At 36.1% G+C, this 18,214-nt stretch overlaps 1 protein-coding gene across 6 annotated transcripts in view; it reads left to right on the forward strand.

Moving 5' to 3' along the window:
* EPRS1 (glutamyl-prolyl-tRNA synthetase 1) overlaps nt 1-17,335 on the forward strand; it is a 40,553-nt gene extending 23,218 nt beyond the window's left edge. For 2 of the 6 annotated variants that reach the window (XM_063328416.1, XM_063328417.1), the window contains 17 exons: nt 42-419; nt 1,239-1,469; nt 2,149-2,391; nt 3,192-3,422; nt 3,745-4,010; nt 5,184-5,235; nt 5,949-6,158; nt 6,338-6,410; nt 7,199-7,278; nt 7,628-7,729; nt 8,408-8,563; nt 8,683-8,880; nt 9,246-9,419; nt 11,636-11,796; nt 13,262-13,340; nt 16,626-16,690; nt 16,963-17,335. In XM_063328416.1, coding sequence (XP_063184486.1) covers nt 42-419; nt 1,239-1,469; nt 2,149-2,391; nt 3,192-3,422; nt 3,745-4,010; nt 5,184-5,235; nt 5,949-6,158; nt 6,338-6,410; nt 7,199-7,278; nt 7,628-7,729; nt 8,408-8,563; nt 8,683-8,880; nt 9,246-9,419; nt 11,636-11,796; nt 13,262-13,340; nt 16,626-16,690; nt 16,963-17,113 — 2,850 coding nt within the window. In that variant the 3' untranslated portion in view covers nt 17,114-17,335. The remainder of the gene's footprint in view (nt 1-41; nt 420-1,238; nt 1,470-2,148; nt 2,392-3,191; nt 3,423-3,744; nt 4,011-5,183; nt 5,236-5,948; nt 6,159-6,337; nt 6,411-7,198; nt 7,279-7,627; nt 7,730-8,407; nt 8,564-8,682; nt 8,881-9,245; nt 9,420-11,635; nt 11,797-13,261; nt 13,341-16,625; nt 16,691-16,962) is intronic. The other 4 variants (XM_063328418.1, XM_063328419.1, XM_063328420.1 and 1 more) reach the window with 2 other exon arrangements.
* The last annotated feature ends 879 nt before the right edge of the window (nt 17,336-18,214 follow it).

An 18,214-nucleotide genomic window follows, 5' to 3' on the forward strand; every position in this document is an offset into this window, starting at 1 on the left:
GCTGTACAAGATTACCATGCTTTTTTTTTTGTTTCTTTAAGGCTAGTTCAGCTGTAAAAGGAAAATCTGCTCCACTTGTTGCTGATACCTCTACTCCAGCCAGCACTGTATCAGAAGGTCACCTGGTCCTTTACAACAGGGTGGCTGCACAGGGTGATATAGTTCGTCACTTGAAAGCTAAGAAGGCATCAAAGGAAGATATTGATAAAGCTGTGAAAGAGTTGCTGGCCTTGAAAGCAGAATACAAAGAGAAGACAGGCCAGGAGTATAAGCCTGGAAATCCTCTAGTACCTGTAACTGAACTGTGTGTGTCTTCAAAGCTTGGGACCTCTGGTACCCTGGACAGCAAAGCTCTGTATGATAAAGTGGCAGAGCAAGGAGAAGCGGTCCGAAGACTGAAAGCTGAGAAAGCACCTAAGGTGGCTGATTAAACTAATAGTTTGTTTGTTTGTTTGGGTTTGCATAGCCCATTGTCCTCTGTGGAGGTGAATGGGTGCTTGTGGATCCATGTTTTCATAGTGATCATCATTTGGACTGTCAAGATTTGTGTTTTCCAATGCTTATCTTTTAGCTAGATATGTATGATAAAGATTGTGTTAATATTCATAGAGGCAAGTAAATTCCTGTATTTCTTAGACTCTGTTCTGAAATGTCGACAGGATTCACCCTACAGCATGAGTTGATTAAGCATCCAAATCTTGTCGTTGGGGTTGAAATGTCCTGCCTTATTTATTTATTTATTTATTTAACTAAATATGGTCAAACTATGTGACTTCATAGGATTGACTTGTTGCTTTTTAGACCTTAAAAACAAAACACAGAAAGGAAAAAAGAAAGTAAAGATAAAAATACTACAGATATTTTTGAAACCTCTTCTTGTCTGGAGCTGAGCATAGACAACATAGCTACTAGTAGCTTTTTCTTTCTGTTCTTTCTAATGCAGAGCAAGAAAAGATGGGAAATAACACACTTTACCTGCTGGCTAAGTGGTGTTCGTAATAGTATCTTGGTGGCACCATAAAATCTAAATAAATGGGAAGATCTAAATAATTTATTGCTATAATTTGATTTAGGACTATTAGGAGAGAAAACTTCTCTGAACAACTCTACTAAATAGTTAAGAAAATGGAATAGGTGTGCATGAACTGCAGGTCTTTTCATATTTAAGGTGCACTTCCAAGTCTTATGTCTGTATGTCTTTGTTCCTCCCTCTTTCTGCCCCTTCCTTTCTCTTTCAGGATGAGATAGGTGCTGCTGTGGAAGTCCTTTTATCGCTAAAGGCAGAATATAAACAACAGACAGGCCAGGAGTACAAACCCGGAAGCCCACCTGTGGTCTTTGTCCCTCCTCAGTCTTCTCCTATTTCTACTCTTCCATCCCCATGTTCAGTAGACAGCAAATCTCTATACAACAAAGTAGCTGAACAAGGCGAAGTGGTCCGCAAACTTAAATCAGAGAAAGCTTCAAAGGTGTAATAGCAGTAAATACTTTTAAGTGGAACAATATTTTCAGTTTAGACTAAAACCTAATTGCAGGTTTTGCAAAACTTGAGGAACAAAATATAATTACTTTCAGATTCCATGAAGCGCTTTTTCAAATTCTCTTAAGCTGATATGGCTGACTTCATGGGTTCTGTGATAGTGCATGGAGAGCCTGGAAAATAAATAAACAAGATCTTTTTTTAAGTGATACAAGATAAGTGAAGCAGAATATAGGCAGTAACTTGAAAAAAGGGCTGTAACTTGAAAGCTAAAATTGCAACAATGAATTTGGTAGTAAATGGATAGTGGCCAGCCAACTATTCTTCATTCAGAGTCTGAGTATTTGTTCCCATTCTCCAGTATACAAAGTCATGGGCTGCTCTAACTGCAGGAAACTAAGCTGCCTAAATGGGAAGCTTTCATGGCACAGAAGTCAGCCCATACATATACTGCATGATTAGGTCCTTTGATGTGCAACTCGTAGGTATTTTGGCTAAAAAGTTTTACCACAGAACTCAATAATGACAACTTATACTAGCAAGTTAGCTCTAGAATTTTTATTACAACAGCCTTGTTAGTGCCCAGGTTATGTTATCTTAGCTATTGTGTTGCATCTCTGTTGTTTCTATCTTTATCTGCAACTGCTGTTTTTCCTTTCTTGCTTCAGGAACAAGTAGATGAGGCTGTGAAAATTCTTTTAAATCTAAAAGCAGAATATAAACAAAAGACAGGTCAAGAGTACAAGCCTGGAAATCCACCTTCAACTCCTCCTTGTATACCTTCTGCTGCACTTCCATCTTCTGTATCTAACTTGGCAACCTGTAGCTTAGTGGATGGCAAAGCACTTTATGATAATGTAGCTGAACAAGGGGAAGTGGTACGCAGACTCAAAGCAGAGAAAGCCTCCAAGGTATAATAGTAAACAGAGAGTAAGCAATTGTAATTCTTACCACGTTTTGCCACTGGGGGGAGATCTTTCGCCAAGTAATAATCAAACAGTGTACTAAACTGCCTTATGGCCTGGTCATAGCTTAGCCATCAAACTTGCATGTTCTGATAATGTCACACAAGGCTACTCTGATGCTGGATACTTTCTTGACTCTGAGATATAAATTCTAAATTTGACTGTTGTAGAAAGTCAAACTTAACATTTGACATCTAGATGAATAGGCACAAGCATGGCAGATGTTAACCCTGCAGAAATTTTTAATGTATTTTACTTTTTCTTGCTATATTTGGGACAAGTAAAGATAAAAGTATATAGTCTACTGCAACAATAGCAAGACTTTTCAAAACTTGACAAATTCAGTGATAGTTGTAGAAAAGAAAACGAGACAAACCTATACGTTTTTTCCACCCTTATCTCTACCTTGCAGTATTGGTTTTGGTGCTGGGTTGTTTTTATTGTTTTGTTTTGTTTTAAAGCCCTTTTCTAAAGCAGCTTATTGTATTTTTCAGTGTAGATTCTGCTGCAGTTATTAACAGGTTGTAGCTGGCCAGGCGGGCTGGGGAACATTCTGGTATAAAGTGGCAGCTCTCAAACACATTGTTGTTGCTTGGGGAAGAGCTATTACTTGAGTCCTCCCCTAATTATGAAGCACTGTTTATTGCTAGATGGAAGTTTTATTTTCTTAACCTAAAAATCAATGCTTCTTGTGAGTTCTGTGTCTGATTCTCACCGGTACATCTTGGCATTTGTCCTCCATATAGGATGAAATAGATGAAGCAGTAAAACTCCTTCTTTCTCTAAAAGCTGACTACAAGGAAAAGACTGGGCAGGACTACAAGCCAGGACATCCACCAGTAGCTCAAGGTGCTTTGCCTCAGGCATCAAACACAGTACCCAGTGGTCCAGACACGCCTGAAGCTAAAGCCCTGTTTAGCAAAGTAGCTCTTCAAGGAGATGAAGTTAGGAAATTGAAAGCAGAAAAAACAGAAAAGGTAAAAACATACTGTAATATATGTATTTAAATCTAACAATCTATTTTAAATTCAGTGTGATTACGGGAATTAGAAATGTATGTTTAGAATAGGCAGCATTTGAATTCTGAGATCTGAAATGTACTTTTAAAATTATTCCTGTCAAGTATGGTCCTTAAAATGTTAACGCATTTAAGTTAAGTATTGGCCTTTGCAGATTTTCCCCCCAACACTGTATGGATGTCCACAATGCAATACATAGATCCATTTTACTTCTGTGATAGAGCCATTTTATTCCTGTGATTTCTGTATAAATTTCTCTTTATGCTTGAATTTCTTCAAGGAAAAGATAGATGCAGCTGTTAAGGAACTTCTTCAATTGAAGGCCCAGTATAAGTCTGTTGCGGGAGTGGACTATAAACCAGTTTCTGCTAGTGGCACTGATGACAAAGACAAGAAAAAGAAAGAGAAAGAGAACAAATCTGAAAAGCAGAGTAAGCAACAGAAGCAAATTGATGGCCCAAAAAAAGAACCTTTGCAAGGACAGACTGGTAATGAGCTCTCCTCAAATGGATCAGGAGAAGGTCAAGGCCCTAAGAAACAAACCAGGTAAAGATGTGATCTTCAGTGTATTTGCTAGAAACCTCAGTTGTTTACTTCTATTCAGATTTACTGAATCAATTTTACAGATTTCTCATTTCTCACTTGAAAGCGTGGACATTTGCAAAATAACTGTTCATTTTCATATTTCGGATCAAGCCAAAAGCAAGTTACCAGAGTTTATTTAGTGTCAGTTGTACTTCAGCATCCTACTGCAAATGTGCTGCTGTGTCTTGCCCAGCATAAACCCTGGAGAAAAAAACAGCCTTATGCATATTTCATTGTACTGTGGTTTCCAAAGTATTTGCTGCTAGTACCATGAGAAGTATGAAGCCCAACCCAGAGCCAGGCACTGCTGTTGTTGATGGTGGAACTCTACAGTGATGATTGCTGTGCATCCCCTCTCCTGCTGCCACACAGAAAGTTTCGCAGTCTTCCCACAGCATGTATTATGCAGCACTATTTATTTTGTGTTTTAGATACATAAATCACATATTAGAGACAGAGGTGTGGTTATTTTGTATGGCAATTATGCCAGAAAATGCATTTTTCATCCTTAAATATTCTCTGATTGTAGAGATATAAAAACTTTAGTTTTGTCAACTGTCATTTGAGCCTGGTGAGTTTAGCCTTCTTTAGAATTTTGTAATTTTACTGCTTCTGTCAGTTTTCTGACAGAAAGTCAGTTTTCTGTCTTAAATAGTATGGCTGACATTCACATGAATGGTGAATATGCATATGAATGGTCAAGTTGCATATGTTTCCTCAAATCGTAGTGACCAGCTAGGTAAGAAATTTTTAAAATAAAGAGTAAAACAGCCTACACACCAGTCTGGTTAATCTTAGGTTTTTACTGGAGGTGCTTGGGTTTTTTAATGCATCATTATGAGGTTCTTTGATGAAACCATGGTGAGAATTAGAAAAGTTCAAACAGTAGAAAAGAAATTGAGCTATTTTTATGAAAATAGCCAAGGTAAGGAAACACTAGCAATTTGTACTAGCCAATACATACTCAACTGTCAAAAGAAAAAGTAGGAAAAGTTAGATTTATGAAGTAAAATTAAAATACGCTGTTCCATGCCTCCCTTTTTCTGCCCCCAAGAAAAAAAAGGAAAAAGGTTAGGATAAATTTCACTGCTAAATGCTGCACAGCACAAATCAGGTTCTTTTTTAATACCGTAGGCTGGGTCTAGAAGCTAAAAAAGAAGAAAATCTTGCAGACTGGTTCTCTCAGGTAAGTGCACATCAGTTTGAATTAAAGAATTGTTTCATTTTGTTATAAATCAAGATCTGTTTTGGTTTTATATTTTATCTTGTGTTTATGTTTGTTTGTTCTAAATACAAAGCAAAGTACTTGCTCTTTTCTGTTTCTTACATTGCTGTCATGGTCTCAAATGGAAGGGCCTGGATTGAAGAGCTGAATAAGTTTAGGAAACAGTAAAAAGCATAGCATGAACCATTTCACCCCTCCCCCCATGCATGCCTACATACATGTATTTGTATGATTTTCTTAATTCATGTATGAATTCCTCTTTCATTAAGAGTGCAAAACATCAATGAAGTGATACGAATTTCACAGGCTTCTGAGTTTTATTTCACCTCAAGATGATGTGTACCAAAAGTTAGTGTCTGTTGATACTGAACAAGTTTGCTGGCTCATGAGGTTCAAACCAACCAGAGTAGAGATGATTAGTTTAGATTAGCCTACTTATCTATTTACAATCTTTCATTTCACTGGTGTACATTGCCTCTTACTAGTATAATTTTTGCCTTAATGTTCCTGCTTAACTTTCTCTCATTGTAGGTAACAAAAGTGATCTTAAAGTATATCTCTGATAACTTTTTGAGCACAGAGACTTTTCTTGAGTTGCATGCCACACACTTGAATTACTGAATGTTCTTTGTGTATGAAATTTAAACTTCATTATCTAAATAATCTTTTGAAAGGTGATCACAAAATCAGAGATGATTGAATACTACGATGTGAGTGGCTGTTATGTTCTTCGTCCTTGGGCTTATGCTATTTGGGAAGCTATCAAGAACTTCTTTGATGCAGAGATCAAGAAGCTTGGAGTGGAAAACTGTTACTTCCCCATGTTTGTGTCCCAGGCTGCCCTAGAGAAAGAGAAGACTCATATTGCTGACTTTGCTCCTGAGGTACACTTCAAAACTTTGTTTTAATCTGAGTGCAAGAAAACCCAAGCACTTAGTCTGCAGCTTAGTATGAAAGTAAGGTTTTTTAGTTTGGGTTTTTTTTTTTCAAACTTGTTTTGTTTGGTTTTCTTTTTTCCTCTGGGTCTTTTTTTGTTTGGATTTTTTTTTTTTTTCCCCTTTAGGTTGCTTGGGTCACAAGATCCGGGAAAACAGATCTGGCTGAACCGATTGCTGTACGTCCAACAAGTGAAACAGGTAGACCCCTTTTTGTGCAGTTTGGCTATAAAGAAAACAGTTACAGGTATAGTGTAACTGACTGACAAGAATCCCTTTTGAAAAGTGGAAACCCATTTTTAAGAATATTTTCTAAAACTCTTTATCAAAATTTCCTATATTTGCTGCTACTTGTAGCTAATGTCACAACACTATAGGTTTCCTTAACTGGACTTTTGTAGGTACCGTACACTGTAGGAATTTTTCCATTAATATCTTGAAGATTGACTTGCTTTGACTGAAAAACCTGTTTGATTGGGGTTTTTTATATTGTTTGTAGGAAAATTTCTTCATCTTATAATTCACTCCAGTTTTGCATGTACTTTAACTATAGTTGTGCAACTAGCTTTTACTAAAATTTCCTCTGAGTAATTTAAACAAACATTTTAAGACCTAAGGTTGGATGAATTTTTAACTGAATCAGGTACGGTATGGCATCCTGAAACCTTGAGGCCAGTAAATTTCTATTTGTGAACCTAGATGTATTTATATACTCTTAAGCCAATGACTTAAACATAGTGTCATTAGATATTAAGCTTTGGATTGTACTTTTACCAGCAGCAAGCAAGCTATTTTGCAGAGACACAGGACAAAGTGAAAGTACTCCTTTCAGTGAAAATATTACATGTAAAAAATATGTTTTAAAGAGAATTAAACATAAAAGCATAGTTCTCACAGCAGAAACTGTTAAGCTTGTATGTAGCAAAAAGAAAGGGTCAGCATAAACTGGCTGTATTGTGTAGAGACCCAAAGCTGCTTTCTTTTTACAGTCATGTATCCTGCCTATGCAAAGTGGGTGCAGTCACACAGGGATCTTCCTATCAAGCTTAATCAGTGGTGCAATGTTGTGGTATGTTTCTGTACGCAATTTCTGAGTAACTGTTGTGTCATAAACTGTTGTGCAGTTTAGGACAATTATTCTGTGTGGGCATGGCATGATGATACTAATCACAGCACATATTTCATGGCAAAAGTATGAATGTGGTTTATGTGATTTGTTTTTCTCACTGTTTTTAATAAAACATAGTTTATCAATGTATATTGTTGATTATATTGTTTAAGTAGAAATCTGTGAGTAGTTGACTTTTTATCTTTATTCAGAATTTTCTAATACTTATTTATAAACATTATTTTTAACAACAATTTGACACTTCAGTGTTAATCACAGTGATTAATTTTTTTTTTACCCCTCCCCACAGCGTTGGGAGTTCAAACATCCCCAACCTTTCCTTCGCACTCGTGAGTTCCTTTGGCAAGAGGGTCACACGGCATTTGCAACATATGAAGAAGCAGCAGAGGAGGTAAAAAGCAAATGCACTGGTGCTTTTGCTTTCAGAACATTACCTTACTCCATAGCAACACAAACAAATCTTCTTACTAGGACCTTGTAGAAGTCCTCCTTTTCTTTGGGAGCCCTTATGAAAAATGCCAAGTGTACTGAAACCTTTTTCTTTTTTTTTTTTTTTTTTTTTTTTTTTCTCTCAGATGTAACCCATGCCTGAGGCTTTAGTCTCTTCAACCAATATGGGGAATTTGAAGTGTGTGATATATAAAGAATGCTTTCCTTAAAAATTCTTAAAGATCTGTTTTCCTTAAAAATCTAAATAATGTGTTCACATGTTAACTGCTAGAAGTTTTAACACTTCCTTTGCCCAAAAGACAGATGTTTTATTGAGTGTCAGGTCATATCTTTATTTACTTAGCAGACGTTCGGACTTTCAGGTGGAAACTAGAAGTCAATATAACCATTGGACTGGCATTTCTGCAGTGACTCTTCTGTCATGTTTTATAGTTGTTGCTATTTGATTCATAGAAAATAACAGCCAAAGTTTAAAGCAATTGAAGAAATCTTATTTTTTAATCACAATTTTGAGAAAGTGTTAATTTTTTAAGAGCTTAGACTCTGGCATATAAAAATATGTCATGATTAAGCAAATGGAAAATACTGAGTAATTCTTAAGACAATACATTCATCATAGGTGATGCAGATACTTGATCTCTATGCTCAAGTGTATGAAGATCTCCTAGCAATACCTGTTGTGAAAGGAAGGAAGACAGAGAAGGAGAAATTCGCTGGGGGTGATTATACAACCACTGTAGAGGCATTTATATCTGCCAGTGGAAGAGCTATCCAGGTATTTATCTGTTAGAAATTTTTTTTTTTCAGTGAATACAGTAAGATAAAAGCCTTAAACTGATGCTTGATAGACTCAGCTTTCCATTGAGTAGAATTTTCTTTGTGCAACTATTTCAGGGAGCAACATCACATCATCTAGGGCAGAATTTCTCAAAGATGTTTGAAATTGTATTTGAAGATCCCAAGAAACCAGGAGAAAAACAGTTTGCTTATCAGAATTCCTGGGGCATTACAACTCGAACTATTGGTGTAATGACAATGATTCATGGAGATAACATGGGATTGGTGCTCCCACCTCGAGTAGCTTGTGTTCAGGTGTGTAAAAAATGCTTTAAATTACCATTGTGTTTCCTTCCCTGTCTTGGAATTCATGAGCATTTCATATTGGGCACCTGGAAGAGTTAACATAGGATAGGAGCTGTCATAATTACAAAGCGTGCTATATAAAGTTAATACAAATCATTAGGGTACTTGCGGTGGACAAGCTCTCTTCAATAGTCCATTCATTTCAAATAATTTTATCTGTATCATTTGGATGAAAAGTGAAATGTATCCTTTACTTCAGAGAGCTTCAAAGAAATAACTGGGATATAGGGCCACAATATTGTTTTTCAGTTTTTGTAAGAACTAGGAGCTAATTTTTTTTTATAACATACGGTACTTGTCATGTTATATTGCAGGTTGTAATTATTCCCTGTGGTATCACAAACTCTCTTTCTGAAGAGGACAAAGAGGCTTTATTGAAGAAATGCAATGAGTATCGTAACAGGCTGCTTAGTGTTAATATCCGTGTACGGGCTGATTTAAGAGATAACTATTCACCTGGTTGGAAGTTCAACCACTGGGAACTTAAGGTACATTTCTTTCCAGGAGGTGTTTTGAAGCTTATATGCGGGGTGTGTGTATGAGGCATGTTATGCATGCATTGTATTCTGAAGGCAGATGTTTTCTGTAAATGAAAAATTGCTGCCTGGTGATTAGTGATCAATTTCATTAATAAATGAAGAAAAGATGTTTTCTGAGACTTGCTCTGTTTGCTAGAATTTGCATGTCACTAGCAATTTTTGAATCTCCAAGTCTCCAGTTTGTATACCTAGAAAATGAAATTAATAGTACAAATTACTTGCATGTTTAAAAATTTGTACTAATACTTAAGTGTCTCCAGAGTCACAAAAGTGCCTTCTTTGCACACAGTGGAACAGGGAAGATAAACCTGTACAGCATCAACAAAGAAAGGACCAATTGATTGGTGTGGTTTGTTTTCGTTCAAAATTACCGTGTTCCTCTCATATAGTAATAGAGAGGAACAGTTCTGCTTCATCAAATATAAGAGGCTTTTTTAAAACAAAAATAGTGAGCAGAATGAAACAATGGTAACTAGAAATTGAATAATGTATTAAGTCATGTTATGGTATCATATTTTTGTTCTGAATTGGAAATTAGTTTCAATATGTTAATCTTCCATGTAAGAGTTGTTGAAAGTTACCATTGTGTCCAAATTCACTTCTCTTTGTGTAACATTATTTTTTAAATGGAGCTCTAGTACCATGAATCCATGCTGGGAGACTTTTTAAATAAAATAAGGTTTATCAAGGAGGCACAGCATGGGGCAAACATGATGGTTTTGATAAAATCTACTAATGTGTCCAGCATAATACATAAACTTCATCTTCAGGCTAATTGCAGGCAAAGCACACTCATTTTACTGAGTACTGATAAGGAATTTCATAGGGTAAAAAAAATACAAGGGTACTGGAGTAAGAAGTACAAGAATGAACTGGAAAGTAGTTTGCCTTATGTACTTTTCAGCTTAGCAGATTTCTGTTGTTACCTCCAAAAAGATGCAAGTCAGTGGTATTTGTTTGATAATGTCTGGTATTAGTTCCATTGCTTTTTCTTAGTAAGTCTTCCTACATGACCCTTAGGCATTCATCTTTCACTGGAAAGTAGTATTACAATTAGAAATACGAGATCATTTCAGCAGTTTTAATTATGGAGACAGGTTTTTTTGTATGTCATAAACTAGAATGTTCATTTTAAATTGCTTGTTAGTAACAGTTTTGAATAGCTTTTTATGTAGCTTTGCAGTAGCAGTAGATATTTTGCCCTTCAGGCAGATTTTTTACTATATTAGCATAAATAAGGGGTGGGGTATAGGGAATCATTTGGAAGCTGTAAAATTGAAGAGATTCCAGAGCACAAAATGTGTAGGAAGCTTGGGTAAATGTCTTTGATTCTCCTGTTCACCTGTTGAACACTGTAGAATGTTTTCAGCTTTTAGCTTTTTACCTTGGGGGGGGGGGGCGGGGAGAACAAAACCACCTATTGAATGCATTTGCATTTACTCTCTTCATTTCCCGTGAAAGAATGTGTACAGCTTGGGACACACGTTAGCAGGATGTAGAGAAAATAAGTTAGACTCACTAGACTCTTAACTGACTAGTAAAATGGAAACTCTTTTTGTCTGATGGTATATGGGAGATGAGAAATTACATGTTTCTTACACCAAAGTTTATGAAGCATAAAAGCTTTACATAAATAAAGCACCTATCTGTTTGTAGTCAAATATTTTATGCAATTAATGTTGATATTAGGGCTATATTTAACAGAACTTTTGCTATTTGCTTTTCATACAGTTAAAAGTGTTCTGTGAAAACAGAATTAACAAGTAGTATTGGGTGAACTAGAACATTAAAATGACTTAATCATTCAGACTTCAAAAATCAGATTTGCGCTATCTGGGATAATTGTCTTACTGTAGTTTCAGTTGTGCTTTAACTGTCTTAGTATTACTTTTGTGTTAGCACAGATGCAGTCTCCAAGCTAGTGAAGCAAGGTTGGAGCAAGGTATAATGCACAAGTGAAGAGGGTGTGGATGGGAAAGACAGAAATGCATAAAAAGCAGTGGAAATATATGCTGATTTTTTTTTTTTTCAAAGAAACTTAAATGTGTAAAGTGGTTCCATATTAAGACAGGGCTTTAGAACAACAACAACAAAAAGAGAGGAAAAAAAATGAACTCTTCTGAGAATGACTTATTCATCGTAACTTCTAACTTTTTTTAATGAAGGGTGTTCCAGTCAGGGTTGAAGTGGGACCACGAGACATGAAGTGCCAACAGTTTGTAGCTGTTAGAAGAGATACAGGACAGAAGCTGACCTTTTCTGAACATGAGGCAGAAGATAGACTGAAGCAGATTTTGGAGGAGATCCATGCTAACCTTTACAACAGGTAAATTGAGAGGTACAATAAATTGCTGTGCTAATCACAGATGCACTTTAGCTATCAGAAGAATTTCTCACATTATTGGCTCATCTGTGGAGAAAGACAGGTTAGGCCCATCTTCCTGTTTGTGACCTTTAATTTTTCTGCCTCTGAAACTTGTTCACATACAGTGATAGAAGTTTCCTATTGTGCTCATGAAACAGAATGTTAGAAGTTAGAATGTTAGCGTGTCCAGAGAAGGGCTACAAAGCTGGTGAGGGGTCTGGAGGACAAACCTTATGAAGAACGACTGAGGGAGCTGGGGTTGTTTAGCTTGGAGAAGAGGAGGCTGAGGGGAGACCTTATCACCCTCTACAACTACCTGAAAGGAGGTTGTAGAGAGATGGGGGCTGACCTCTTCTCCCTGGTGACAAGTGATAGGACGAGGGGAAACGGGTTCAAGTTACGTCAGGGGAGGTTTAGATTAGATATTAGGAGACATTTTTTCACTGAGAGGGTTATTAAACATTGGAATAGGCTGCCCAGGGAGGTGGTGGATTCACCATCTCTGGAGGTGTTTAAAAAAAGGGTAGATGGGGCACTGAGGGACATGGTTTAGAAGTGGCTCTTGTCAGGGTAGGCTAAAGGTTGGACTCGATGATCTTAAAGGTCCCTTCCAACCTCAACAATTCTATGATTCTATGATTCTAAGTTGTGAACTCATTTTAAAAAAATACTTCCATGAATTCATGTGAAGTATTAATAAAGGAATACACCCTAAATAGTTCATGGGATAATAATGCACAGGTTTCATTCCTGAAAGATGCTTTTGGTAGAAAATTTTGAAAGATACGAAGTTGTCCAAGAAACTTCCATAGCTGAAGTTCTATGTTCAGAAGTGTATTTTAAGACCCTATATCCTATTGTTTTCCTATAAGCAATCAAGTGCTTTGGAACTGTTATTTGCACTTACTGCATATGCCAAAATCCCTTGCATGTCTGTCATTGCAAATTGTTGTTTGTCAGTACACTGAGAAAGAACAGGGTGCTGATCCAGCACTGCGGCAGATGAATTTTCCTACTTTCTTCTGTGGTGATCAAAATTGCTTACAAGCAGAATATTTTTACCTAGTTAAAGAGCATTTTGCTATTTAGACTTAGAACATAATTAAAAAAGAAAAATCTGCATCCGTAGTACTTGTCTGTTTCTATCTATAGCTGGTCAGCGTTGAACTGATATGCACAACGATGTGAATTAACATGGTGAAATGTGCAGCAACCTGGAACACCCCATCAGCAATTACTCAAAATTTTGTTTCTTTAAGGGCAAAAGTGGTAGAAAGCCATAACCTGATTAGGAAGTTTGGAATTAATATATAGCTTCTCTTGTAATTTTTTGTTTTGACTGACTCTGAAAACTTAGTTCATTTGACAATATGACAATATTTGAACATAAATCTGCCCTGACCGAATATATTTTTCCTTTTATTAGAGCTTCTGAGGACTTAAAAAGTCATATGGTGGTGGCCAATAATATGGAGGACTTTCAGAAAGAGCTTGATTCAGGAAAGGTAAGGAAATTTATTTCATTCTATCCTGGTAAGTGCCTTCATACACTTTCTGTTTCTTACAAATAGTAAGGGGCTAGAAATTTCAAAGCTTATATATAAATATTGCTGCGGTTTATATGGAACTCTCTCCTCACAAGCAGATGGAGCCTCTTCTGTAGAACTGCATAAAAATAAATTAGCTTTCCCAAAATTTATTGCTTTCTTCTTTTGCTAAAATACTGTATTTACTAAATATGGTGTTTCAGGCTACCAGCATTCAAAATTTAGACCTATGCCAGAGGTGACAGGGTGTCTTGAAGTGACTTACAATGCTGCAGTTTGTTAATTTGCATTTGAAGTGTTACGGTTCTATCAGAAAGTGCTTTTCAGAGAGATTAATGTAAATATTTTATTCAGATTAAGATGAACTTGCTGTCATTATTCTAATGCAAACAGTGAAAAACACTTGTCAAGTCTTGTAACGGGGTCCAATTAAGAGTTTAAAGTACATGCTATTTACGTCAAAGAAGTTTTGCATTTACGACCTGAATAGAAGCCATTGGGTTCATTGAGAATTACTTGGGTTGATAGTAAGAATAACCCATAATGTGGATGATTGAGCTCTACTGATCTAGAGATCTGTGAAAAATTTAAATTTCTGGCAAAGTATTTGAAGTTGATTAAGTCTTCATTAGAGAATTCAGCTGCTATTTGTTTTTCAGAGATCCACTGACAGAAATTCTTAACCCTGAAATTCTGTCACAAACCTCAGCTTGTGAAATTGTTCATGTATTTAGTTTAATGTGTTCAAGTAGTAGGATCCCCAGGATCAATCATTAAGGCTGTGTATTTTATAAAGAGAGATCGGGGATTTTGTGTGTCCCAATTAGATCTACTCTGAAAATTTCAAAATTTCTGATGGAAAATGCACGAGTGCCAAGAATTCATAGTGCTTTTGTTAACTTCAAAAATAGTTTTAAGTTATCCTTGGTTAGGCTTGACCTTCCATCACGCTCTTTTCTTGCATTTCTATTGCACGTACTTTAAATTTATAACAAGATTTAAAGGCATAATTGTGAACTTCAGAGGAGGGACTGACTTAGCACGCTTATGAAGCTGAGGATATAGAGTTTTTAAACATTCTGTGCATAGGTGCTCTAATAGTAGTACTGCTTTATTTTCCTCTAAAAAACTAAATACAGGTGTGAAGTATTCTGTTTCCAAACAGCTTTGGGCTCTTCCTACTGACTGCAAAGTATCTTTTCCTTGGTGCAAATGTCTCTAAAGCATCTGGTGATTCTGCTGGGAGATTTAAAAAACAAAAATCTTCAGTCTTTGCTTAACAAATAATTGTGCTCTGCATACGTATTGCACTAGTACTACTGCTGTCACGTATTGTGATTTCAAGATGTGCCATCACATATCTTTCACTTTTGAATCAAACAAGCACTCTGAAACTATGCTTGATAGTCTTCAAGACAAGGAAACAGTTGAGAAAGACATAAGCTCTTATAAAAAACTTAACAGATGCAGTAAACATGTATTTATAAACTGAAATGAAGAGTCAAGCTCATTCCAAGAGCAGGAATGGAATGAAGTTAATTCTTTCTGTATTTGGAGCATGCACATATATTATTATCCTTTAATTATGACGAAATACTGTGGAATCCCCTTTCATTTCCTCCTACTGCAGAAGTTCCAAATGATACTGTCTGCCTATGGAGATGGTAAAACGCCTGGTCTTCAATGTCTAACGCTTACTGTGTACAGATAGATTCTAGAGAGGGCCAAGAGAATTATCCTATTTATATTATGTTTAGAACTATAATATAATCTAGTTTATAATGTAGTTAAACTTGGAAACGTGAAAAAAATATTTTCAAATTCCAAGTTGGATACTTTGGTATTTAGGTTATATAAGTTTATTATAATCAGCGTATCTGAATTAAAAAAAAATGCGTATGTCATTTTATGACTGTTTCACTCCCCACCTATATATGTTATATGGACAAAATTTTCCTAGCATATGTATTCTGTAATTTCTTGAAATTACACTGTGTTAGCACTAGCTGCTGTTTAAGAAGAAAATTTGTAAGCTGAAGTACTCCCCCTTAATTCCTGTTGCTGTTTTACCGTTACTAAAATTGCAGTGCAGACTGTTAGCTCTTTAAAAATGCAGACTGCTTCTGTGTTCTTTAAAGTTCCATGCAAATTTTAGTTCAAACTCTAAGAATAATTGCACAGGTATTTAAACAAAGTTTCATTTAACTAAGGAAAGATTAATGCAAGAACAGTATAGTAGAGAGGTAATAGTTTCTTTTTTTCAGTTGCAAGAAAGTGAAGCTATAAAGTGAAGTCTAATAAAGGCGTGTTCCAGTTCAAGGCAAATTGAGAATTTTGCACGAAAAATGTAATTTTGGTGAAAGAAAGCCACAGATGAGCAAACCTTATTTGGAGTTGGGATAGGATTAAAATAACTGTGACAGCTGAATTTAGTAGTTGTTGTTGCCCTCAGCTATTAGCATTACATGAGTGTTCAAATGTGTGTAGGAGGTGTCTTTTTAACAGTAATTCAGCTTTTTAGTCATAAACAGAATTTTCACTGTGAAAGTCCATTAAAAATAAAAAAAATCAATAAAATGGAATATAAGACTTTGGAAAAGAGTTCGGTACAAGAGTAGTGCTGAGAAGAGTATATGAGTTTATAACTTCAACTTTACTTTTTCAGTTTCTTCAGTTAATCGAACTGAAGGAAACAGCAGGAAAATATGCACCACTTCCCCCCGCCCCCAAGAAAAATGTGCTGTTGGCAATTCTGTCTTCTTAAAATATGTATGTCCATGTCATGTTCAGAAAATATGAAAATTCATAGTAATGGAATTAGAATGGAAACTTCATTAGGAAAGCACTGTCTTGCAGCATGTAAGCAACCATTTGTTCTGCGGTTTGAAAGTTTTAAAATTTTCCTGGAAAAGAGTATTTCGGGAGAAAACAGTATTTATACATTCCACAGAAGGAAGATATATTGGGTTAAAAAAAATAAATCAGCACCCCGACTTGATTTAAATGCTACTTTGGGTTTGTGTAGGTCTTTCCAATCTGCACTATGGAGGGATGACCGTGCTTATCTAGTTCTCTGATGAGAAAGAGCTATTAAAATTTGATTGTAACAATCACAACTTTTCCCACTTTGAGTGTATAGAAAATCTTAAGGTTTAGGAATCTTACAGAGATAAGGATGTGTTTTTCATTTGTTAGATGTATGACTGGTTTTTCTTCTCTCTTCCCCCCTCTCCCCCACTTCAGATTGTACAAATCCCTTTTTGTGGGGAAATTGAGTGTGAGGATTGGATCAAGAAGACCACTGCCAGGTAAAGTGTAACTGAACTGGAGAGTATCTACCGAGATCAAAATCGAAATGTTTTGAATACAAAACAGGAATGTAAAATGCCTCTGGTTATAACAGTGATGTACAGTCCTCACCCTTGGCTCTTGCTGTCCTGCATAATTCAGTGTATTTACTCTCTTAGTTCTGGAACTTTCAGACTAATTAGTGTGCTTTGGAGACTTTATGTATAATACACTTCATTGCATCTTTATTTTTAAATTAAAGTGTTTATTTACTAGTATGCTTTTATTTCAGGGATCAAGATCTTGAGCCTGGTGCCCCTTCCATGGGAGCAAAAAGCCTCTGCATACCTTTTCAGCCTCTCTGTGAACTACAGTGTGGGACAAGATGTGTCTGCGGCAAAAACCCTGCCAAGTTTTACACTCTATTTGGTCGTAGTTACTAAATTACTAGTGAAAGCACCTTCTCCTTTATCTGTGAATTAAACTTTTTTTAACAAGACTGAAATAGCCCCCAAACCTAATCAGTTTTGCAACTTTTTAAATGATTCCAAAAGCAAAGCCATAAACCATAAACCCACCTCCCCAATTGTCAGTCTTAGGCTAGCAGTAATTCACAGACTTTTCTGTAAACATCTCTAATAATAAACATGTATTGTGAGCTGTAATATGCTTTGGTTGTTTTTTTCTGTGTTAATCAGTGGAGAAGATAGGAATCCTTTCTTCATGTCTTTTTTCCATTTGGACATTGAGAAAATACCTGTAAGATTGGAGAGAATGTCATAAACACTGTACGGTACATTTGGGTGTGCTGACACAAACTTTATAGGTAAAACATCTCTTTTAATTTTGCCTTCAAATTTTTCAGTTTTTCAGTATAGACTTGCTACTAACTTGTAGGCATGGTAAATGCTACCCTTAATGAAAACTCCCTCTGGAGCCAGGTGTTTGAAGGAATATTTTCACACCATCATAAAACAAGTTTGAAAGGATATATTAGATTAAATGCCACATTGATAGCAAGATGCAGGTGAATGCCGTTTGTTGCAGATATTTTGCAAAGCCCTGTTTCTCTTATCTTATAAACTGGCATTTATAGGTGTCTCACAGTGATAACTGGAATGAGTAATGCAAAGGCAATCTAAAGAGAGGTATTTTCAGTGCTAAAGATTTTATACTATGGTTATATCTGTAGCATGTTTCATAAAACCCTTTTGCTTTTCCTGAACTTACTATATGCTGCTTTAGCAGGGGAGGCTGAATGTTGCAGAGTTGTTAACTTATTTTAAAAATAAAATTACTTCCACTCTGAGTGTAGCATTGACTTAAAAAAAGAAAAAAAAAAAGAGAGAGAGCCCTGGCTCAAAATAACTTTTGGATGACACATGGTTAATTTGTTACCTTTTTTCTCCTATATATTTGAAGGCTGTCTACATAAACCCCTTTCCCTGAAATGAATTGAGTGAAAACTTGGCAATTAAAAAGTTGGACCAGTAAGATCCTCCCCAGACTCTTCCTGGGACAATACTACATGACTGCCTGTTTCC

The sequence above is a fragment of the Chroicocephalus ridibundus genome, chromosome 3 (assembly GCF_963924245.1).
Source record: "Chroicocephalus ridibundus chromosome 3, bChrRid1.1, whole genome shotgun sequence".
Classification (NCBI taxonomy): domain Eukaryota; kingdom Metazoa; phylum Chordata; class Aves; order Charadriiformes; family Laridae; genus Chroicocephalus; species Chroicocephalus ridibundus.